Below are 25,499 nucleotides of genomic sequence, written 5' to 3'. Positions count from 1 at the left end.
ACTACAGTGTATTAAACACGGCAGTAACTCAGTAGTAATATAATAGTGTATTAAACATGGCAGTAACTCAGTAGTAATATATTATACTACAGTGTATTAAAATAAAATAAAAACGAATTGAGGCTGTTCTGAGGGCAAAAGGGGGTGTAACTCAATATTAGGAACATGTTCTTAATGTTTTGTACACTCAGTGTACACACTCAAACACAGGACGCTAACCGCCCTGACCTTCTAGTCTAGCAGAACAGCCTCAATTCGTCAGGGCGTGGGACTCTAACAAGGTGTCCAAAGCGTTCCACAGGGAAGCTGGTCCATGTTGACTCCAACGCTTCCCACAGCTGTATCAAGTTGGCTGGATGTCCTTTGGGTGGTGGACCATTCTGAAACACATATTAAACACGTGTTTTGTGTGTGCTGACCCTCTTGTGTGTGTGTTAAACTTGTCCAAACCTCTCGTATGTGTGCGTGCATGCCTATTTGTCTACTCTACCTACCCTCTCGTGTAGGGGTGAGTCCAGGTCCTCCTCTGTGCCGCAGGGGACGTGTCTCCGGTCGGGACCCGGCTGACCGCCATCTCAGCGTGACCTTTGCCCTGCGGCCCCTTCATCCTGACAAACTCCATGTTGTTGTACTTGTAGAATGCCGAACGACATGCGCTGGGCCATCTTCGCTGCCACACTCACCTACAAGACAAACACACAACAGGGAGACTTGATATAGATCGTTTTGGATCTTGTCTTGTATTTCACAAACACAAAGTCCTGTGTTTTACTCTGTTAGTAATGTCTTGTCCACAAAGTCCTGTGTTTTACTCTGTTAGTAACAAAGTCCTGTGTTTTACTCTGTTAGTAATGTCTTGTCCAAAGTCCTGTGTTTTACTCTGTTAGTGTCCAAAACTCTGTTGTAATGTCTTGTCCAAAGTCCTGTGTTTTACTCTGTTAGTAATGTCTTGTCCAAAGTCCTGTGTTTTACTCTGTTAGTAATGTCTTGTCCAAAGTCCTGTGTTTTACTCTGTTAGTAATGTCTTGTCCCCAAAGTCCTGTGTTTTACTCTGTTAGTAATGTCTTGTCCAAAGTCCTGTGTTTTACTCTGTTAGTAATGTCTTGTCCAAAGTCCTGTGTTTTACTCTGTTAGTAATGTCTTGTCCAAAGTCCTGTGTTTTACTCTGTTAGTAATGTCTTGTCCAAAGTCCTGTGTTTTACTCTGTTAGTAATGTCTTGTCCAAAGTCCTGTGTTTTACTCTGTTAGTAATGTCTTGTGTCTTGTCCAAAGTCCTGTGTTTTACTCTGTTAGTAATGTCTTGTCCAAAGTCCTGTGTTTTACTCTGTTAGTAATGTCTTGTCCAAAGTCAAAGTCCTGTGTTTTACTCTGTTAGTAATGTCTTGTCCAAAGTCCTGTGTTTTACTCTGTTAGTAATGTCTTGTCCAAAGTCCTGTGTTTTACTCTGTTAGTAATGTCTTGTCCAAAGTCCTGTGTTTTACTCTGTCCAAAGTCCTGTGTTTTACTAGTAATGTCTTGTCCAAAGTCCTGTGTTTTACTCTGTTAGTAATGTCTTGTCAAAGTCCTGTGTTTTACTCTGTTAGTAATGTCTTGTCCAAAGTCCTGTGTTTTTTAACAAAGTCCTGTTTTACTCTGTAATGTCTTTCCAAAGTCCTGTGTTTTACTCTGTTAGTAATGTCTTGTCCAAAGTCCTGTGTTTTACTCTGTTAGTAATGTCTTGTCCAAAGTCCTGTGTTTTACTCTGTTTAATGTCTTGTCCAAAATGTCTTGTCCAAAGTCCTGTGTTTTACTCTGTTAGTAATGTCTTGTCCAAAGTCCTGTGTTTTACTCTGTTAGTAATGTCTTGTCCAAAGTCCTGTGTTTTACTCTGTTAGTAATGTCTTGTCCAAAGTCCTGTGTTTTACTCTGTTAGTAATGTCTTGTCCAAAGTCCTGTGTTTTACTCTGTTAGTAATGTCTTGTCCAAAGTCCTGTGTTTTACTCTGTTAGTAATGTCTTGTCCAAAGTCCTGTGTTTTACTCTGTTAGTAATGTCTTGTCCAAAGTCCTGTGTTTTACTCTGTTAGTAATGTCTTGTCCAAAGTCCCAAATGTCTTGTCCAAAGTCCTGTGTTTTACTCTGTTAGTAATGTCTTGTCCAAAGTCCTGTGTTTTACTCTGTTAGTAATGTCTTGTCCACAAAGTCCTGTGTTTTACTCTGTTAGTAATGTCTTGTCCAAAGTCCTGTGTTTTACTCTGTTAGTAATGTCTTGTCCAAAGTCCTGTGTTTTACTCTGTTAGTAATGTCTTGTCCAAAGTCCTGTGTTTTACTCTGTTAGTAATGTCTTGTCCAAAGTCCTGTGTTTTACTCTGTTAGTAATGTCTTGTCCACAAACTACAAAGTCCTGTGTTTTACTCTGTTAGTAATGTCTTGTCCACAAAGTCCTGTGTTTTACTCTGTTAGTAATGTCTTGTCTGTTACAAAGTCCTGTGTTTTACTCTGTTAGTAATGTCTTGTCCAAAGTCCTGTGTTTTACTCTGTTAGTAATGTCTTGTCCACCACAAAGTCCTGTGTTTTACTCTGTTAGTAATGTCTTGTCCAAAGTCCTGTGTTTTACTCTGTTAGTAATGTCTTGTCCAAAGTCCTGTGTTTTACTCTGTTAGTAATGTCTTGTCCACAAAGTCCTGTGTTTTACTCTGTTAGTAATGTCTTGTCCACAAAGTCCTGTGTTTTACTCTGTTAGTAATGTCTTGTCCAAAGTCCTGTGTTTTACTCTGTTAGTAATGTCTTGTCCACAAAGTCCTGTGTTTTACTCTGTTAGTAATGTCTTGTCCACAAACTACAAAGTCCTGTGTTTTACTCTGTTAGTAATGTCTTGTCCAAAGTCCTGTGTTTTACTCTGTTAGTAATGTCTTGTCCAAAGTCCTGTGTTTTACTCTGTTAGTAATGTCTTGTCCACAAACTACAAAGTCCTGTGTTTTACTCTGTTATGTCTTGTAATGTCTTGTCAAAGTCCTGTGTTTTACTCTGTTAGTAAAAGTCCTGTGTTTTACTCTGTTAGTAATGTCTTGTCCAAAGTCCTGTGTTTTACTCTGTTAGTAATGTCTTGTACAAAGTCCTGTGTTTTACTCTGTTAGTAATGTCTTGTCCACAAACTACAAAGTCCTGTGTTTTACTCTGTTAGTAATGTCTTGTCCACAAACTACAAAGTCCTGTGTTTTACTCTGTTAGTAATGTCTTGTCCACAAAGTCCTGTGTTTTACTCTGTTAGTAATGTCTTGTGTCCACAAAGTCCTGTGTTTTACTCTGTTAGTAATGTCTTGTCCAAAGTCCTGTGTTTTACAAAGTCTGTTTTTAGTAATGTCTTGTCCAAAGTCCTGTGTTTTACTCTGTTAGTAATGTCTTGTCCACAAACTACAAAGTCCTGTGTTTTACTCTGTTAGTAATGTCTTGTCCACAAACTACAAAGTCCTGTGTTTTACTCTGTTAGTAATGTCTTGTCCACAAAGTCCTGTGTTTTACTCTGTTAGTAATGTCTTGTCCAAAGTCCTGTGTTTTACTCTGTTAGTAATGTCTTGTCCAAAGTCCTGTGTTTTACTCTGTTAGTAATGTCTTGTCCACAAACTACAAAGTCCTGTGTTTTACTCTGTTAGTAATGTCTTGTCCACAAACTACAAAGTCCTGTGTTTTACTCTGTTAGTAATGTCTTGTCCACAAAGTCCTGTGTTTTACTCTGTTAGTAATGTCTTGTCCAAAGTCCTGTGTTTTACTCTGTTAGTAATGTCTTGTCCAAAGTCCTGTGTTTTACTCTGTTAGTAATGTCTTGTCCAAAGTCCTGTGTTTTACTCTGTTAGTAATGTCTTGTCCAAAGTCCTGTGTTTTACTCTGTTAGTAATGTCTTGTCCCAAAGTCCCAAAGTCCTGTGTTTTACTCTGTTAGTAATGTCTTGTCCAAAGTCCTGTGTTTTACTCTTTTATGTCTTGTCCAAAGTCCTGTGTTTTACTCTGTTAGTAATGTCTTGTCCAAAGTCCTGTGTTTTACTCTGTTAGTAATGTCTTGTCCAAAGTCCTGTGTTTTACTCTGTTAGTAATGTCTTGTCCAAAGTCCTGTGTTTTACTCTGTTAGTAATGTCTTGTCCAAAGTCCTGTGTTTTCCTGTTAGTAATGTCTTGTCCAAAGTCCTGTGTTTTACTCTGTTAGTAATGTCTTGTCCAAAGTCCTGTGTTTTACTCTGTTAGTAATGTCTTGTCCAAAGTCCTGTGTTTTACTCTGTTAGTAATGTCTTGTCCAAAGTCCTGTGTTTTACTCTGTTAGTAATGTCTTGTCCACAAAGTCCTGTGTTTTACTCTGTTAGTAATGTCTTGTCCAAAGTCCTGTGTTTTACTCTGTTAGTAATGTCTGTAAACTCCATTTCATCAAGACAATCATATCCAGTTTCCTTCTTTCCAAGGTCTTTATGTAAATTCAAGCAGTAAAGTTTCTCACAAGCTTGAGGCTGATTTCACCTTTTCACAGAATATTCAGAAAGATGTTTCTACAACCTGATTGGAGTCCACCTGTCATAAATTAAATTGATTGGACATGATCTGGAAAGGTACACACCTGTCTATACAGTGGGGCAAAAAAGTATTTAGTCAGCCACCAATTGTGCAAGTTCTCCCACTTAAAAAGATGAGAGAGGCCTGTCATTTTCATCATAGGTACATTTCAACTATGACAGACAAAATGAGAGAAAAAATCCAGAAAATCACATTGTAGGGTTTTTAATTTATTTATTTGCAAATTATGGTTGAAATGAAGTATTTGGTCAATAACAAAAGTTATTGGAAAGGTTGAGACTTACTCTGTTGTCGTAAACCTTCTGCAGAGAAGAATTCCAGATATATATCTATAGAGTAGAGACATCCCAGACATATATCTATAGAGTAGAGAGACTTACTCTGTTGTCATAAACCTTCTCCAGAGAGGAAACCCAGATAGATATCTAGAGAGTAGAGAGGAATCCCAGATAGATATCTAGAGTTTAGAGAGACTTACCCTGTTGTCGTAAATCTTCTCCAGAGAGGAATCCCAGATAGATATCTATAGAGTAGAGAGACTTACCCTGTTGTCGTAAACCTTCTTCAGAGGAATCCCAGATAGATATCTATAGAGTAGAGAGACATCCCAAATAGATATCTATAGAGTAGAGAGACATCCCATATAGATATCTAGAGAGTAGAGAGACTTACCCTGTTGTCGTAAACCTTCTCCAGAGAGGAATCCCAGATAGATATCTATAGAGTAGAGAGACTTACCCTGTTGTCATAAACCTTCTTCAGAGGAATCCCAGATAGATATCTATAGAGTAGAGAGACTTACCCTGTTGTCGTAAACCTTCTCCAGAGAGGAATCCCAGATAGATATCTATAGAGTAGAGAGACTTACCCTGTTGTCATAAACCTTCTTCAGAGGAATCCCAGATAGATATCTATAGAGTAGAGAGACTTACCCTGTTGTCATAAACCTTCTTCAGAGGAATCCCAGATAGATATCTATAGAGTAGAGAGACTTACCCTGTTGTCATAAACCTTCAGAGGAATCCCAGATAGATATCTATAGAGTAGAGAGACTTACCCTGTTGTCGTAAACCTTCTTCAGAGGAATCCCAGATAGATATCTATAGAGTAGAGAGACTTACCCTGTTGTCATAAACCTTCAGAGGAATCCCAGATAGATATCTATAGAGTAGAGAGGAATCCCAGATAGATATCTATAGAGTAGAGAGGAATCCCAGATAGATATCTATAGAGTAGAGAGACTTACCCTGTTGTCGTAAACCTTCTTCAGAGCTTCGTAGCGGATGGAACCTTGGAAGACGACTCCTTGGAACGTGTTGCTCTTATCACTGGCTACCAACTCCACACACACCATCTCCCCCTCGCCTACCGTCATGTCACAGAACACCTACACACACAGAGAGACAGAGAGACAGAGCGAGAGACAGAGCGAGAGAGAGAGCGAGAGAGAGAGCGAGAGACAGAGAGAGAGAGAGAGAGCGAGAGACAGAGAGAGACAGAGTGAGAGAGACAGAGTGAGAGACAGAGTGAGAGAGACAGAGCGAGAGACAGAGAGAGAGACAGAGTGAGAGAGACAGAGCGAGCGCGAGAGAGACAGCGCGAGAGAGCGAGAGAGAGAGACAGAGCGAGCGCGAGAGACAGAGCGAGCCAGAGCGAGAGAGAGAGACAGAGCTGAGAGAGCGAGCCAGAGCAGAGAGAGAGAGAGACAGAGACAGAGTAAGAGAGACAGAGCGAGAGAGAGAGACAGAGCGAGAGAGAGAGACAGAGCGAGAGAGAGAGACAGAGCAAAGTCCTGTGAGAGAGAGAGAGACAGAGCGAGAGAGAGAGACAGAGCGAGAGAGAGAGACAGAGCGAGAGAGAGAGACAGAGCGAGAGAGAGAGACAGAGCGAGAGAGAGAGACAGAGCAGAGAGAGACAGAGCGAGAGAGAGAGACAGAGCGAGAGAGAGAGACAGAGCGAGAGAGAGAGACAGAGCGAGAGAGAGAGACAGAGCGAGAGAGAGAGACAGAGCGAGAGAGAGAGACAGAGCAGAGAGAGACAGAGAGAGAGAAGAGACAGAGCGAGAGACAGAGACAGATCTGAGAGAGAGAGACAGAGCGAGAGAGAGACAGACAGAGACAGAGAGAGAGAGACAGAGCGAGAGAGAGAGACAGAGCGAGAGAGAGAGACAGAGCGAGAGAGAGAGAGAGAGAGACAGAGCGAGAGAGAGAGACAGAGCGAGAGAGAGAGACAGAGCGAGAGAGAGAGACAGAGCGAGAGAGAGAGACAGAGCGAGAGAGAGAGACAGAGCGAGAGAGAGAGACAGAGCGAGAGAGAGAGACAGAGCGAGAGAGAGAGACAGAGCGAGAGAGAGAGACAGAGCGAGAGAGAGAGACAGAGCGAGAGAGAGAGAGACAGAGCGAGAGAGACAGAGCGAGAGAGAGAGACGAGAGAGAGAGACAGAGCGAGAGAGAGAGACAGAGCGAGAGAGAGAGACAGAGCGAGAGAGAGAGACAGAGCGAGAGAGAGAGACAGAGCGAGAGAGAGAGACAGAGCGAGAGAGAGAGACAGAGCGAGAGAGAGAGACAGAGCGAGAGAGAGAGACAGAGCGAGAGAGAGAGACAGAGAGAGACAGAGAGAGAGAGACAGAGCGAGAGAGAGAGACAGAGCGAGAGAGAGAGACAGAGCGAGAGAGAGAGACAGAGCGAGAGAGAGAGACAGAGCGAGAGAGAGAGACAGAGCGAGAGAGAGAGACAGAGCGAGAGAGAGAGACAGAGCGAGAGAGAGAGACAGAGCGAGAGAGAGAGACAGAGCGAGAGAGAGAGACAGAGCGAGAGAGAGAGAGCGAGAGAGAGAGACAGAGCGAGAGAGAGAGACAGAGCGAGAGAGAGAGACAGAGCGAGAGAGAAGACAGAGCGAGAGAGAGAGACAGAGCGAGAGAGAGAGACAGAGCGAGAGAGAGAGACAGACGAGAGAGAGAGACAGAGCGAGAGAGAGAGACAGAGCGAGAGAGAGATATCTAGACAGAGCGAGAGAGAGAGACAGAGCGAGAGAGAGAGACAGAGCGAGAGAGAGAGACAGAGCGAGAGAGAGAGACAGAGCGAGAGAGAGAGACAGAGCGAGAGAGAGAGACAGAGCGAGAGAGAGAGACAGAGCGAGAGAGAGAGACAGAGCGAGAGAGAGAGACAGAGCGAGAGAGAGAGACAGAGCGAGAGAGAGAGAGACAGAGCGAGAGAGAGAGACAGAGCGAGAGAGAGAGAGACAGAGCGAGAGAGAGAGAGACAGAGCGAGAGAGAGAGAGACAGAGCGAGAGAGAGAGACAGAGCGAGAGAGAGAGACAGAGCGAGAGAGAGAGACAGAGCGAGAGAGAGAGACAGAGCGAGAGAGAGAGACAGAGCGAGAGAGAGACAGAGCGAGAGAGAGACAGAGCGAGAGAGAGACAGAGCGAGAGAGAGACAGAGAGAGAGACAGAGACAGAGAGAGCGAGAGACAGAGAGCGAGAGACAGAGAGCGAGAGACAGAGAGAGCGAGAGAGAGAGAGTGAGAGATCGAGAGAGCGAGAGAGACAGAGTGAGAGATCGAGAGAGCGAGAGAGACAGAGTGAGAGATCGAGAGAGCGAGAGAGACAGAGTGAGAGATCGAGAGAGCGAGAGAGACAGAGTGAGAGATCGAGAGAGCGAGAGAGACAGAGTGAGAGATCGAGAGAGCGAGAGAGACAGAGTGAGAGATCGAGAGAGCGAGAGAGACAGAGTGAGAGATCGAGAGAGCGAGAGAGACAGAGTGAGAGATCGAGAGAGCGAGAGAGACAGAGTGAGAGATCGAGAGAGCGAGAGAGACGCACACGTTAGAACAGTGATTCTCAACTAGTGGGTTGCGACCCAAATTGGGTCTCGGGAGGTTCTGAACAGGTCACGGGTATCTCTAATGAACTTATCCTCTGCAGGAGAGGTAACTCTGGGTCTTTCATTCCTGTGGTGGTCCCCATGAGAGACAGTTTGATGGTTTGTTCTTGAACATAAATACAATTTGTTTTGATTTTGAAGAAACTTTCCAAGTTCTTGACATTTCCTGGCTTGACTGACCTTCATGTCTTAAAGTAACGATGGACTGTCATTTCACTTTGCTTATTTGAGCTGTTCTTGCCATAATATGGACTTGGTAATTTACCAAATAGGGCTATGTTCTGTATACCACCCCTACTTGTCATAACACAACTGATTGGCTCGAACCCATTAAGTAAAGAAATTCCACAAATTCACTTTTAACAAAACACACCTGTTAATTGAAAAGCCTTAGGACTCCCGAGTGGCGCAGGGGTATAAGAGGCATCACTACAGTCCCTGGTTCGAATCCAGGCTGTATCACATCCGGACGTGATTGGGAGTCCCATAGGGCGGTGCACAACTGGCCCAGCGTCGTCCGGGTTTAGCCGGGGTAGGCTGTCATTGTAAATAAGAATTGATTCTTGACTGACTGGCCTAGTTAAAGAAAAATAAAATTTTAAAAGCTGGTTGAGAGAATGCCAAGAGTGTGCAAAGCTGTCATCAAGGCAAAGGGTGGCTACTTTGAAGAATCTCAAATATATTTTTATTTGTTTAACACGGTTTTGGTTACTACATGATTCCATATGTGTTATTTCATAGTTCTGATGTCTTCACTATTATTCTACAATGTAGAAAATAGTAAAAATAAAGAAAAACCCTGGAATGAGTAGGTGTCCAAACTTTTAACTGGTACTGTATATTATACTATATGTACTGTATATTATACTATATTTACTGTATGTATTTTTAAAATAACTCTAAAAAAACTGTGATTTAAATTATCAGCAGCGCTATTAAGTGGATATTCTTCAAGAATATGGGCAACATTTTAAAGTCATATAATTGGTCAATTAAATATCAATATAGCATTAAAAAAAATAGTTTTCTATATTATTTTTCGCGATGTGAATATTAAGTCGTGACAGACAAAGTTCAATTATGTTTCCCGAATCAAAACCAGTTGAGAGTCGCTGCGTTAGAATACGGAGTGTCTGTTTACAAGTATGTTTGCAGAGTCACGTCGTTTAGCTGAGAAAGCTGATACCAGGAACTGAGAAGACCGGTTCAAATCACTGCTGTTTTATATTTTCACTGTAAAAACGTTAGAGAAAGTCATCGATTTCCTTCCCAGGAAAACAATGCATTTGTAACTGACCTCGTCTGCCATGAGGTTAATACACTAGAATCAGGGGATCAATGCAGCAGTGGCTTTTAAATGGACCGACAGCGTCAGGGGTGTATTCAGTAGTTAGATTCCGTTGCGAAACAAATGTCTGGTCTGTTGCTAAAACGTTTCGCAACGGAAACCGTTTACTCTAACGAACCAACGGAAGCAAACAGAGAAAATGGAAATGAAACTGGGGAGGTTCCTACCTGAATTCGTCCAATAGAAACTCTCGTTTTCATTGTTAAACGTTTTCCATTTGGAGTAAATGTTTTCCGGGTTGCCACGGAGACCGAATAATGAATACACCCCAGGTCACACTTCAATACACAGCCCCATCTCCCAGGGGGCCCTTCTAGAGGCCCCGGCAGTCAATCACAACCTGTCAGGTGCCTGATTGGGGAGGAGGGGATTGTGGGCGGTTGTCACGGTTACCTCCTCAAAGTTGTCAATCATGAAGAAGATGTTGGGGTAGCTCATCTTAGACTCCTCCCCTTTACTGTCCATGGCGTGTTTACTTGGCGACGCATACACTTGCTGTGATATGAGAGAGAAAGTAAGGGAAAGATAAGGATGGAGAGAGAGCGAGAAAGGGGGAGAGAGAGAGCGAGAAAGGGGGAGAGAGAGAGCGAGAAAGGGGGAGAGAGAGAGCGAGAAAGGGGGAGAGAGAGAGCGAGAAAGGGGGAGAGAGAGAGCGAGAAAGGGGGAGAGAGAGAGCGAGAAAGGGGGAGAGAGAGAGCGAGAAAGGGGGAGAGAGAGAGCGAGAAAGGGGGAGAGAGAGAGCGAGAAAGGGGGAGAGAGAGAGCGAGAAAGGGGGAGAGAGAGAGAGCGAGAAAGGGGGAGAGAGAGAGAGCGAGAAAGGGGGGAGAGAGAGAGCGAGAAAGGGGGAGAGAGAGAGTTACTGGGTCAGGTTCTGTAGAGGCCCATCTATCCATAGCTACATCAGTAAATACAATGGGATGTAGTCTGAAGAGTCCTGTCTCTTACCTGAGACTTCTTCCTGTGAATGTGGATGTCTCCTGCGTCTGAGCGCGTGCAGACGGCACACGTCACCACATAGTCCAGCTGATTGAAAAAAAATAAAAAGAAATCATGAACTTGGTTTTATTCAACCATATTCTGAACTAGAGTTTCCTGGAAAATGACGAGTGGCCCAGCGGTCTAAGGCATCGCAGTGCTAGAGGCGATACTAGAGACCTGGGTTCATTCAACTGGCAACTGAAGTCAGCCTGCAGACACCCGGCCTGCCACAAGGAGTCGCTAGAGAGCCACGATCCAAGTAAAGCTCATCGCTCTCTAGCGACTCCTTGTGGCGGGCCGGGTGTCTGCAGGCTGACTTCAGTCGCTAGTTGAACAGTGTTTCCTCCGGCACATTGGTGCGGCTGACTTCCGGGTCAGGCTGGCGGGTGTTAAAGGAGCGCGGTTTGGCGTGTCATGTTTCAGAGAACGCACGACTCCACCTTCGCCTCCCGAGCCCGTTTGGGGAGTTGCAACGATGAGACAAGATCGAAATTGGGGAGAAAAAGGGGAAAAGATTTAATAAATAAAAATTTTACACCCAAAGTGTGATGGGTGACAATATTAGGCTATCACTATCAAGGACGCGTTATCCCGTGTGAATGGCGTGTTATCCCGTGTGAATGGCGTGTTATCCCGTGTGAATGGCGTGTTATCCCGTGTGAATGGCGTGTTATCCCGTGTGAATGGCGTGTTATCCCGTGTGAATGGCGTGTTATCCTTCTGTAGCTCAGTTGGTAGAGCATGGCGCTTGTAACACCAGGGTAGTGGGTTCGATCCCCGGGACCACCCATACGTAGAATGTATGCACACATGACTGTAAGTCGCTTTGGATAAAAGCGTCTGCTAAATGGCATATATTATTATTATATATTATTATTATATATTATTATTATATATTATTATTATTATTATTATTATTATTATTATCCCGTGTGAATGGCGTGTTATCCCGTGTGAATGGCGTGTTATCCCGTGTGAATGGCGTGTTATCCCGTGTGAATGGCGTGTTAGCCCATAGGCCTATATGTTTTGGTTTGAATCACAGCTAAAGATGCCAAATAACAATTAAGCACATTAATCCCCTTTAGAACCAGTGTAAAGCCAAACTGGAATACACAGGCAGCCAAACTGGAATACACAGGCAGCCAAACTGGAATACACAGGCAGCCAAACTGGAATACACAGGCAGCCAAACTGGAACACACGGGCAGCCAAACTGGCACACACAGGCAGCCAAACTGGCACACACAGGCAGCCAAACTGGCACACACAGGCAGTCAAACTGGCACACACAGGCAGTCAAACTGGCACAGCCAAACTGGCACACACAGGCAGTCAAACTGGCACAGCCAAACTGGCACACACAGACAGCCAAACTGGCAAAACACAGGCAGCCAAACTGGAATACACACAGGCAGCCAAACTGGAATACACACAGGCAGCCAAACTGGAATACACACAGGCAGCCAAACTGGAATACACACAGGCAGCCAAACTGGAATACACACAGGCAGCCAAACTGGAATACACACAGGCAGCCAAACTGGAATACACACAGGCAGCCAAACTGGAATACACACAGGCAGCCAAACTGGAATACACACAGGCAGCCAAACTGGAATACACACAGGCAGCCAAACTGGAATACACACAGACAGCCAAACTGGCATACACACAGACAGCCAAACTGGCCCACACAGACAGCCAAACTGGCCCACACAGACAGCCAAACTGGCCCACACAGACAGCCAAACTGGCCCACACAGACAGCCAAACTGGCCCACACAGACAGCCAAACTGGCCCACACAGACAGCCAAACTGGCCCACACAGACAGCCAAACATAGACAGCCAAACTGGCCCACACAGACAGCCAAACTGGCCCACACAGACAGCCAAACTGGCCCACACAGACAGCCAAACTGGCCCACACAGACAGCGTGTCAGTTTACAGTTTTTGGGGAAGATCATTTTTCACCATAAAAAAGCCCCTTTATAAGACAGCATCACACGGAGAATCACTTTGAGAATGGTGTTTTCCCCGCTAATTAATGGTGCTCATAGCCTCCTGCCAGGTGCATTGGTGCTCATAGCCTCCTGCCAGGTACATTGGTGCTCATAGCCTCCTGCCAGGTACATTGGTGCTCATAGCCTCCTGCCAGGTCCATTGGTGCTCATAGCCTCCTGCCAGGTCCATTGGTGCTCATAGCCTCCTGCCAGGTACACTGGTGCTCATAGCCTCCTGCCAGGTCCACTGGTGCTCATAGCCTCCTGCCAGGTCCACTGGTGCTCATAGCCTCCTGCCAGGTCCACTGGTGCTCATAGCCTCCTGCCGTGTCCACTGGTGCTCATAGCCTCCTGCCGTGTCCATTGGTGCTCATAGCCTCCTGCCGGGTCCATTGGTGCTCATAGCCTCCTGCCAGGTCCATTGGTGCTCATAGCCTCCTGCCAGGTCCATTGGTGCTCATAGCCTCCTGCCAGGTCCATTGGTGCTCATAGCCTCCTGCCAGGTGCATTGGTGCTCATAGCCTCCTGCCAGGTCCATTGGTGCTCATAGCCTCCTGCCAGGTCCATTGGTGCTCATAGCCTCCTGCCAGGTCCATTGGTGCTCATAGCCTCCTGCCAGGTACACTGGTGCTCATAGCCTCCTGCCAGGTACACTGGTGCTCATAGCCTCCTGCCAGGTCCATTGGTTCTCATAGCCTCCTGCCAGGTCCATTGGTTCTCATAGCCTCCTGCCAGGTGCATTGGTGCTCATAGCCTCCTGCCAGGTGCACTGGTGCTCATAGCCTCCTGCCTGGTGCTCATAGTGCCAGGCACTGGTGCTCATAGCCTCCTGCCAGGTGCACTGGTGCTCATAGCCTCCTGCCAGGTGCACTGGTGCTCATAGCCTCCTGCCAGGTGCACTGGTGCTCATAGCCTCCTGCCAGGTCCATTGGTGCTCATAGCCTCCTGCCAGGTCCATTGGTGTGCCTCCTGCCAGGTCCATTGGTGCTCTAGCCTCCTGCCAGGTGCATTGGTGCTCATAGCCTCCTGCCAGGTGCATTGGTGCTCATAGCCTCCTGCCAGGTGCATTGGTGCTCATAGCCTCCTGCCAGGTGCATTGGTGCTCATAGCCTCCTGCCAGGTGCATTGGTGCTCATAGCCTCCTGCCAGGTGCATTGGTGCTCATAGCCTCCTGCCAGGTGCATTGGTGCTCATAGCCTCCTGCCAGGTGCATTGGTGCTCATAGCCTCCTGCCAGGTCCATTGGTGCTCATAGCCTCCTGCCAGGTACACTGGTGCTCATAGCCTCCTGCCAGGTACACTGGTGCTCATAGCCTCCTGCCAGGTACACTGGTGCTCATAGCCTCCTGCCAGGTCCACTGGTGCTCATAGCCTCCTGCCGTGTCCACTGGTGCTCATAGCCTCCTGCCGTGTCCACTGGTGCTCATAGCCTCCTGCCGTGTCCACTGGTGCTCATAGCCTCCTGCCGTGTCCACTGGTGCTCATAGCCTCCTGCCGTGTCCACTGGTGCTCATAGCCTCCTGCCGTGTCCACTGGTGCTCATAGCCTCCTGCCAGGTACACTGGTGCTCATAGCCTCCTGCCAGGTACACTGGGTGCTCCTAGCCAGGTCCTGGTGCCATAGCCTCCTGCCAGGTGGTGCTCATAGCCTCCTGCCGTGTCCATTGGTGCTCATAGCCTCCTGCCGTGTCCATTGGTGCTCATAGCCTCCTGCCAGGTCCATTGGTGCTCATAGCCTCCTGCCAGGTGCACTGGTGCTCATAGCCTCCTGCCAGGTGCACTGGTGCTCATAGCCTCCTGCCAGGTGCACTGGTGCTCATAGCCTCCTGCCAGGTGCACTGGTGCTCATAGCCTCCTGCCAGGTGCACTGGTGCTCATAGCCTCCTGCCAGGTCCATTGGTGCTCATAGCCTCCTGCCAGGTGCATTGGTGCTCATAGCCTCCTGCCAGGTGCATTGGTGCTCATAGCCTCCTGCCAGGTGCATTGGTGCTCATAGCCTCCTGCCAGGTGCATTGGTGCTCATAGCCTCCTGCCAGGTGCACTGGTGCTCATAGCCTCCTGCCAGGTGCATTGGTGCTCATAGCCTCCTGCCAGGTGCATTGGTGCTCATAGCCTCCTGCCAGGTGCATTGGTGCTCATAGCCTCCTGCCAGGTGCATTGGTGCTCATAGCCTCCTGCCAGGTGCATTGGTGCTCATAGCCTCCTGCCAGGTGCATTGGTGCTCATAGCCTCCTGCCAGGTGCATTGGTGCTCATAGCCTCCTGCCAGGTGCATTGGTGCTCATAGCCTCCTGCCGTGTGCATTGGTGCTCATAGCCTCCTGCCGTGTGCATTGGTGCTCATAGCCTCCTGCCGTGTGCATTGGTGCTCATAGCCTCCTGCCAGGTGCATTGGTGCTCATAGCCTCCTGCCAGGTGCATTGGTGCTCATAGCCTCCTGCCAGGTACACTGGTGCTCATAGCCTCCTGCCAGGTGCACTGGTGCTCATAGCCTCCTGCCAGGTGCACTGGTGCTCATAGCCTCCTGCCAGGTGCACTGGTGCTCATAGCCTCCTGCCAGGTGCACTGGTGCTCATAGCCTCCTGCCAGGTGCACTGGTGGTGCCAGGTGCACTGGTCATAGCCTCCTGCCAGGTGCACTGGTGCTCATAGCCTCCTGCCAGGTGCACTGGTAGCCTCCTGCCAGGTGCACTGGTGCTCCTAGCCTCCTGCCAGGTGCCAGGTGCACTGGTGCTCATAGCCTCCTGCCAGGTGCACTGGTGCTCATAGCCTCCTGCCAGGTGCACTGGTGCTCATAGCCTCCTGCCAGGTGCACTGGTGCTCATAGCCTCCTGCCAGGTGCACTGGTGCTCATAGCCTCCTGCCAGGTGCCAGTGTAGCCTCCTGCCAGGTGCACTGGTGCTCATAGCCTCCTGCCAGGTGCACTGGTGCTCATAGCCTCCTGCCAGGTGCACTGGTGCTCATAGCCTCCTGCCAGGTGCACTGGTGCTCATAGCCTCCTGCCAGGTGCACTGGTGCTCATAGCCTCCTGCCAGGTGCACTGGTGCTCATAGCCTCCTGCCAGGTGCACTGGTGCTCATAGCCTCCTGCCAGGTGCACTGGTGCTCATAGCCTCCTGCCAGGTACACTGGTGCTCAGCCTCCTGCCAGGTACACTGGTGCTCATAGCCTCCTGCCAGGTGCACTGGTGCTCATAGCCTCCTGCCAGGTGCACTGGTGCTCATAGCCTCCTGCCAGGTGCACTGGTGCTCATAGCCTCCTGCCAGGTGCACTGGTGCTCATAGCCTCCTGCCAGGTGCACTGGTGCTCATAGCCTCCTGCCAGGTGCACTGGTGCTCATAGCCTCCTGCCAGCCTCCTGCCAGGTGCACTGGTGCTCATAGCCTCCTGCCAGGTGCACTGGTGCTCATAGCCTCCTGCCAGGTGCACTGGTGCTCATAGCCTCCTGCCAGGTGCACTGGTGCTCATAGCCTCCTGCCAGGTGCACTGGTGCTCATAGCCTCCTGCCAGGTGCACTGGTGCTCATAGCCTCCTGCCAGGTGCACTGGTGCTCATAGCCTCCTGCCAGGTGCACTGGTGCTCATAGCCTCCTGCCAGGTGCACTGGTGCTCATAGCCTCCTGCCAGGTGCACTGGTGCTCATAGCCTCCTGCCAGGTGCACTGGTGCTCATAGCCTCCTGCCAGGTGCATTGGTGCTCAGCCTCCTGCCAGGTGAATTGGTTCTCAGCCTCCTGCCAGGTGCATTGGTTCTCAGCCTCCTGCCAGGTGCATTGCTGCGCTTATATGGAGAAAAAGCTGAATAGTTTATCAACATTTTCAGCGGAACGGTCTGATCTGTTGAATCAGCCTCATTGCTTTTGAAAAGGTTATTTTTTTGATGCTAGTGGTAATTTTCGGATCTATTATATTCCACAACTGTCCCAGACTAATGTTTGGAATATTTATTTTTCTTACACAGAATAGGCAAACTTTTGTACTATGGGGAATAGTAAATTGACATAGGCTAGTTCTTCTGTGGTTCGTTAGGCTGATGAAAAGGTTCAAAGAAAATGTGGACAGTTCTTCCAACATCTTCAATATAAGGAAGGGCTCAACTGCGTCCCTGATGTGGCTGTCTTCACTTGTAGCCTGCGAGAAGGACCCGAGATGGCTGCGAGAAGGACCCGAGATGGCTGCGAGAAGGACCCGAGATGGCTGCGAGAAGGACCCGAGATGGCTGCGAGAAGGACCCGAGATGGCTGCGAGAAGGACCCGAGATGGCTGCGAGAAGGACCCGAGATGGCTGCTAGAAGGACCCGAGATGGCTGCTAGAAGGACCCGAGATGGCTGCTAGAAGGACCCGAGATGGCTGCTAGAAGGACCCGAGATGGCTGCTAGAAGGACCCGAGATGGCTGCTAGAAGGACCCGAGATGGCTGCTAGAAGGACCCGAGATGGCTGCTAGAAGGACCCGAGATGGCTGCTAGAAGGACCCGATCATGTGACGGGCAATGGCTAATAAAAATGTAGATATCTGAGAGAGACATGCGAGTGGGTCGGGCCTGGTTAGTACTGGGAAGGCCTGTTCAGGGTCGGGCCTGGTTAGTACTGGGAAGGCCTGTTCAGGGCCGGGCCTGGTTAGTACTGGGAAGGCCTGTTCAGGGCCGGGCCTGGTTAGTACTGGGAAGGCCTGTTCAGGGCCGGGCCTGGTTAGTACTGGGAAGGCCTGTTCAGGGCCGGGCCTGGTTAGTACTGGGAAGGCCTGTTCAGGGCCGGGCCTGGTTAGTACTGGGACGGGAGACAGCCTGTTCAGGGTCGGGCCTGGTTAGTACCGGGACGGGAGACAACATGTTCAGGGTCGGGCCTGGTTAGTACTGGGACAGCCTGTTCAGGGTCGGGCCTGGTTAGTACTGGGACGGGAGACAGCCTGTTCAGGGTCGGGCCTGGTTAGTACTGGGGAGGGAGACAGCCTGTTCAGGGTCGGGCCTGGTTAGTACTGGGGAGGGAGACAGCCTGGGAATGAGCTTGTTGTCATACCAACCTTCATTAAGATCAGATTCAGGTAAACACTCTCCTCCCAGTCGATGTCAGGTTCTCCTAAACCTGGAAGCTTCCTAGAGTCTCTCCTGTACACCTCCACATCTACCTGGAATAGAGAGATATATTATAGAATCATATTCCACATCTACCTGGAATATACAGAGATATATTATAGAATCATATTCCACATCTACCTGGAATACAGAAATATATTATAGAATCATATTCCACATCTACCTGGAATATACAGAGATATATTATAGAATAATATTCTACCTGGAATATACAGAGATATATTATAGAATCATATTCTACCTGGAATACACAGAGATATATTATAGAATCATATTCTACCTGGAATATACAGAGATATATTATAGAATCATATTCCACCTGGAATATACAGAGATATATTATAGAATCATATTCTACCTGGAATAGAGAGATATATTATAGAATCATATTCTACCTGGAATATACAGAGATATATTATAGAATCATATTCTACCTGGAATATACAGAGATATATTATAGAATCATATTCCACATCTACCTGGAATATACAGAGATATATTATAGAATCATATTCCACCTGGAATATACAGAGATATATTATAGAATCATATTCTACCTGGAATAGAGAGATATATTATAGAATCATATTCTACCTGGAATACAGAGAGATATATTATAGAATCATATTCCACCTGGAATACAGAGAGATATATTATAGAATCATATTCCACATCTACCTGGAATACAGAGATATATTATAGAATCATATTCCACATCTACCTGGAATATACAGAGATATATTATAGAATCATATTCCACCTGGAATATACAGAGAGATATATTATAGAATCATATTCTACCTGGAATACAGAGAGATATATTATAGAATCATATTCCACATCTACCTGGAATACAGAGATATATTATATAGAATCATATTCCACATCTACCTGGAATACAGAGATATATTATAGAATCATATTCCACATCTACCTGGAATACAGAGATATATTATAGAATCATATTCCACATCTACCTGGAATACAGAGAGATATTGTCATGTTTTGTCATTGATTATCATGTCTTGTCCCTGTGCTTCCCCTTCTATTCGTTTCCCTCTGCTGGTCTTATTAGGTTCTTTCCCTCTTTCTATCCCTCTCTCTCCCCCTCCCTCTCTCACTCTCTCGCTCTCTCTTCTCTCTATCGTTCCGTTCCTGCTCCCAGCTGTTCCTATTCCCCTAATCAATCATTTAGTCTTCCCACACCTGTTCCCGATCCTTTTCCCTGATTAGAGTCCCTATTTCTCTCCTTGTTTTCCGTTCCTGCCCTGTCGGATCCTTGTCTATTATTCACCGTGCTGTGTCTATGTATTGCCCTGTCGTGTCGTGTTTCCCTCAGATGCTGCGTGGTGAGCAGGTGTCTGAGTCTGCTACGTTCAAGTGCCTTCCCGAGGCAACCTGCAGTTCTTGATCAAGTCTCCAGTCTGTTCTCGTCATTACGAGTAGTATTATGCCTTTTGTTTGTAAAGTAACTTTACTGGATTAAAAAAAACTCTGTTTTCGCCAAGTCGCTTTTGGGTCCTCATTCACCTGCATAACAGATATATTATAGAATCATATTCTACCTGGAATATACAGAGATATATTATAGAATCATATTCCACATCTACCTGGAATATACAGAGATATATTATAGAATCATATTCCACCTGGAATATACAGAGATATATTATAGAATCATATTCTACCTGGAATAGAGAGATATATTATAGAATCATATTCTACCTGGAATACAGAGAGATATATTATAGAATCATATTCCACCTGGAATACAGAGAGATATATTATAGAATCATATTCCACATCTACCTGGAATACAGAGATATATTATAGAATCATATTCCACATCTAACTGTAATATACAGAGATATATTATAGAATCATATTCCACATCTACCTGGACTATACAGAGATATATTATAGAATCATATTCCACCTGGAATATACAGAGAGATATATTATAGAATCATATTCTACCTGGAATACAGAGAGATATATTATAGAATCATATTCCACATCTACCTGGAATACAGAGATATATTATATAGAATCATATTCCACATCTACCTGGAATATACAGAGATATATTATAGAATCATATTCCACCTGGAATATACAGAGATATATTATAGAATCATATTATACCTGGAATAGAGAGAGATATATTATAGAATCATATTCTACCTGGAATACAGAGAGATTTATTATAGAATCATATTCCACATCTACCTGGAATACAGAGATATATTATATAGAATCATATTCCACATCTACCTGGAATATACAGAGATATATTATAGAATCATATTCCACATCTACCTGGAATATACAGAGATATATTATAGAATCATATTCCACATCTACCTGGAATATACAGAGATATATTATAGAATCATATTCCACATCTACCTGGAATACAGAGATATATTATAGAATCATATTCCACATCTACCTGGAATACACAGAGATATATTATAGAATCATATTACACATCTACCTGGAATACAGAGATATATTATAGAATCATATTCCACATCTACCTGGAATACAGAGATATATTATAGAATCATATTCCACATCTACCTGGAATACAGAGATATATTATAGAATCATATTCTACCTGGAATACAGAGATATATATTATAGAATCATATTCTACCTGGAATACAGAGATATATATTATAGAATCATATTCCACATCTACCTGGAATACAGAGATATATTATAGAATCATATTCCACATCTACCTGGAATACAGAGATATATTATAGAATCATATTCTACCTGGAATACAGAGAGATATATTATAGAATCATATTCTACCTGGAATACAGAGAGATATATTATAGAATCATATTCCACATCTACCTGGAATATACAGAGATATATTATAGAATCATATTCCACCTGGAATATACAGAGATATATTATAGAATCATATTCCACATCTACCTGGAATACAGAGATATATTATAGAATCATATTCCACATCTACCTGGAATACAGAGATATATTATAGAATCATATTCCACATCTACCTGGAATACAGAGATATATTATAGAATCATATTCCACATCTACCTGGAATACAGAGAGATATATTATAGAATCATATTCCACATCTACCTGGAATACAGAGAGATATATTATAGAATCATATTCCACATCTACCTGGAATATACAGACATGACAATTACACTGAATTATTCCACCTGCAATACACAACAACACCGCCCATCACTATTTGAACATCTCACCCTTCAACGACCTCTCCAGCCACATCTCACCCTTCAACGACCTCTCCAGCCACATCTCACCCTTCAACGACCCCTCCAGCCACATCTCACCCTTCAACGACCCCCAGCCACATCTCACCCTTCAACGACCTCTCCAGCCACATCTCACCCTTCAACGACCTCTCCAGCCACATCTCACCCTTCAACGACCCCCAGCCACATCTCACCCTTCAACGACCTCTCCAGCCACATCTCACCCTTCAACGACCTCTCCAGCCACATCTCACCCTTCAACGACCTCCAGCCCAGCCACATCTCACCCTTCAACGACCTCCAGCCCAGCCACATCTCACCCTTCAACGACCTCCAGCCCAGCCACATCTCACCCTTCAACGACCTCCAGCCCAGCCACATCTCACCCTTCAACGACCCCCAGCCACATCTCACCCTTCAACGACCCCCAGCCACATCCCACCCTTCAACGACCTCTCCAGCCACATCTCACCCTTCAACGACCTCTCCAGCCACATCTCACCCTTCAACGACCTCTCCAGCCACATCTCACCCTTCAACGACCCCCAGCCACATCTCACCCTTCAACGACCCCCAGCCACATCTCACCCTTCAACGACCTCTCCAGCCACATCTCACCCTTCAACGACCTCTCCAGCCACATCTCACCCTTCAACGACCCCCAGCCACATCTCACCCTTCAACGACCTCTCCAGCCACATCTCACCCTTCAACGACCCCCAGCCACATCTCACCCTTCAACGACCCCCAGCCCAGCCACATCTCACCCTTCAACGACCCCCAGCCCAGCCACATCTCACCCTTCAACGACCCTCAGCCCAGCCACATCTCACCCTTCAACAACCCCCAGCCACATCTCACCCTTCAACGACCTCTCCAGCCACATCTCACCCTTCAACGACCCCAGCCCAACCACATCTCACCCTTCAACGACCCCCAGCCCAGCCACATCTCACCCTTCAACGACCCCCAGCCCAGCCACATCTCACCCTTCAACGACCCCCAGCCCAGCCACATCTCACCCTTCAACAACCCCCAGCCACATCTCACCCTTCAACGACCCCCAGCCACATCTCACCCTTCAACGACCTCTCCAGCCACATCTCACCCTTCAACGACCTCTCCAGCCACATCTCACCCTTCAACGACCTCTCCAGCCACATCTCACCCTTCAACGACCCCCAGCCACATCTCACCCTTCAACGACCTCTCCAGCCACATCTCACCCTTCAACGACCCCCAGCCACATCTCACCCTTCAACGACCCCCAGCCCAGCCACATCTCACCCTTCAACGACCCCCAGCCCAGCCACATCTCACCCTTCAACGACCCCCAGCCCAGCCACATCTCACCCTTCAACGACCCCCAGCCCAGCCACATCTCACCCTTCAACAACCCCCAGCCACATCTCACCCTTCAACGACCCCCAGCCACATCTCACCCTTCAACGACCTCTCCAGCCACATCTCACCCTTCAACGACCTCTCCAGCCACATCTCACCCTTCAACGACCTCTCCAGCCACATCTCACCCTTCAACGACCTCTCCAGCCACATCTCACCCTTCAACGACCCCCAGCCACATCTCACCCTTCAACGACCCCCAGCCCAGCCACATCTCACCCTTCAACGACCCCCAGCCCAGCCACATCTCACCCTTCAACGACCCCCAGCCCAGCCACATCTCACCCTTCAACAACCCCCAGCCCAGCCACATCTCACCCTTCAACAACCCCCAGCCACATCTCACCCTTCAACGACCTCTCCAGCCACATCTCACCATTCAACGACCCCAGCCCAACCACATCTCACCCTTCAACGACCCCCAGCCCAGCCACATCTCACCCTTCAACGACCCCCAGCCCAGCCACATCTCACCCTTCAACGACCCCCAGCCCAGCCACATCTCACCCTTCAACGACCCCCAGCCCAGCCACATCTCACCCTTCAACGACCCCCAGCCCAGCCACATCTCACCCTTCAACAACCCCCAGCCACATCTCACCCTTCAACGACCTCTCCAGCCACATCTCACCCTTCAACGACCTCTCCAGCCACATCTCACCCTTCAACGACCTCTCCAGCCACATCTCACCCTTCAACGACCTCTCCAGCCACATCTCACCCTTCAACGACCTCTCCAGCCACATCTCACCCTTCAACGACCCCCAGCCACATCTCACCCTTCAACGACCCCCAGCCACATCTCACCCTTCAACGACCCCCAGCCACATCTCACCCTTCAACGACCTCCAGCCACATCTCACCCTTCAACGACCTCCAGCCACATCTCACCCTTCAACGACCCCCAGCCACATCTCACCCTTCAACGACCCCAGCCCAACCACATCTCACCCTTCAACGACCCCCAGCCCAGCCACATCTCACCCTTCAACGACCCCCAGCCCAGCCACATCTCACCCTTCAACGACCTCTCCAGCCACATCTCACCCTTCAACGACCCCCAGCCCAGCCACATCTCACCCTTCAACGACCCCCAGCCCAGCCACATCTCACCCTTCAACGACCCCCAGCCCAGCCACATCTCACCCTTCAACGACCCCCAGCCCAGCCACATCTCACCCTTCAACGACCCCCAGCCCAGCCACATCTCACCCTTCAACAACCCCCAGCCACATCTCACCCTTCAACGACCTCTCCAGCCACATCTCACCCTTCAACGACCTCTCCAGCCACATCTCACCCTTCAACGACCTCTCCAGCCACATCTCACCCTTCAACGACCTCTCCAGCCACATCTCACCCTTCAACGACCCCCAGCCACATCTCACCCTTCAACGACCCCCAGCCACATCTCACCCTTCAACGACCCCCAGCCACATCTCACCCTTCAACGACCCCCAGCCACATCTCACCCTTCAACGACCTCCAGCCACATCTCACCCTTCAACGACCTCCAGCCACATCTCACCCTTCAACGACCCCCAGCCACATCTCACCCTTCAACGACCCCCAGCCACATCTCACCCTTCAACGACCTCTCCAGCCACATCTCACCCTTCAACGACCCCCAGCCACATCTCACCCTTCAACGACCCCCAGCCCAGCCACATCTCACCCTTCAACGACCCCCAGCCCAGCCACATCTCACCCTTCAACGACCCCCAGCCCAGCCACATCTCACCCTTCAACGACCCCCAGCCCAGCCACATCTCACCCTTCAACAACCCCCAGCCACATCTCACCCTTCAACGACCCCCAGCCACATCTCACCCTTCAACGACCTCTCCAGCCACATCTCACCCTTCAACGACCTCTCCAGCCACATCTCACCCTTCAACGACCTCTCCAGCCACATCTCACCCTTCAACGACCTCTCCAGCCACATCTCACCCTTCAACGACCCCCAGCCACATCTCACCCTTCAACGACCCCCAGCCCAGCCACATCTCACCCTTCAACGACCCCCAGCCCAGCCACATCTCACCCTTCAACGACCCCCAGCCCAGCCACATCTCACCCTTCAACAACCCCCAGCCCAGCCACATCTCACCCTTCAACAACCCCCAGCCACATCTCACCCTTCAACGACCTCTCCAGCCACATCTCACCATTCAACGACCCCAGCCCAACCACATCTCACCCTTCAACGACCCCCAGCCCAGCCACATCTCACCCTTCAACGACCCCCAGCCCAGCCACATCTCACCCTTCAACGACCCCCAGCCCAGCCACATCTCACCCTTCAACGACCCCCAGCCCAGCCACATCTCACCCTTCAACGACCCCCAGCCCAGCCACATCTCACCCTTCAACAACCCCCAGCCACATCTCACCCTTCAACGACCTCTCCAGCCACATCTCACCCTTCAACGACCTCTCCAGCCACATCTCACCCTTCAACGACCTCTCCAGCCACATCTCACCCTTCAACGACCTCTCCAGCCACATCTCACCCTTCAACGACCTCTCCAGCCACATCTCACCCTTCAACGACCCCCAGCCACATCTCACCCTTCATCGACCCCCAGCCACATCTCACCCTTCAACGACCCCCAGCCACATCTCACCCTTCAACGACCCCCAGCCACATCTCACCCTTCAACGACCTCCAGCCACATCTCACCCTTCAACGACCTCCAGCCACATCTCACCCTTCAACGACCCCCAGCCACATCTCACCCTTCAACGACCCCAGCCCAACCACATCTCACCCTTCAACGACCCCCAGCCCAGCCACATCTCACCCTTCAACGACCCCCAGCCCAGCCACATCTCACCCTTCAACGACCTCTCCAGCCACATCTCACCCTTCAACGACCCCCAGCCCAGCCACATCTCACCCTTCAACGACCCCCAGCCCAGCCACATCTCACCCTTCAACGACCCCCAGCCCAGCCACATCTCACCCTTCAACGACCCCCAGCCCAGCCACA

At 48.3% G+C, this 25,499-nt stretch overlaps 1 protein-coding gene across 1 annotated transcript in view; it reads right to left on the bottom strand.

Annotated features, from left to right (window-relative positions):
- Positions 1-25,499, bottom strand: part of LOC124019811 (uncharacterized protein KIAA0930 homolog) — a 56,389-nt gene that overhangs the window by 2,898 nt on the left and 27,992 nt on the right. Inside the window, 7 exon segments of the mRNA XM_046335245.1 lie at positions 495-541; positions 544-640; positions 642-683; positions 5,782-5,922; positions 10,158-10,259; positions 10,710-10,787; positions 17,761-17,865. Of these exon segments, the coding sequence (XP_046191201.1) occupies positions 495-541; positions 544-640; positions 642-683; positions 5,782-5,922; positions 10,158-10,259; positions 10,710-10,787; positions 17,761-17,865 (612 nt within the window).

Source organism: Oncorhynchus gorbuscha, unplaced genomic scaffold, assembly GCF_021184085.1.
Source record: "Oncorhynchus gorbuscha isolate QuinsamMale2020 ecotype Even-year unplaced genomic scaffold, OgorEven_v1.0 Un_scaffold_688, whole genome shotgun sequence".
NCBI classification, from domain to species: Eukaryota; Metazoa; Chordata; class Actinopteri; order Salmoniformes; family Salmonidae; genus Oncorhynchus; species Oncorhynchus gorbuscha.
The sequence above is the reverse complement of the archived record's forward strand: the minus strand, read 5'-3'. Positions and strand labels throughout refer to the sequence as shown.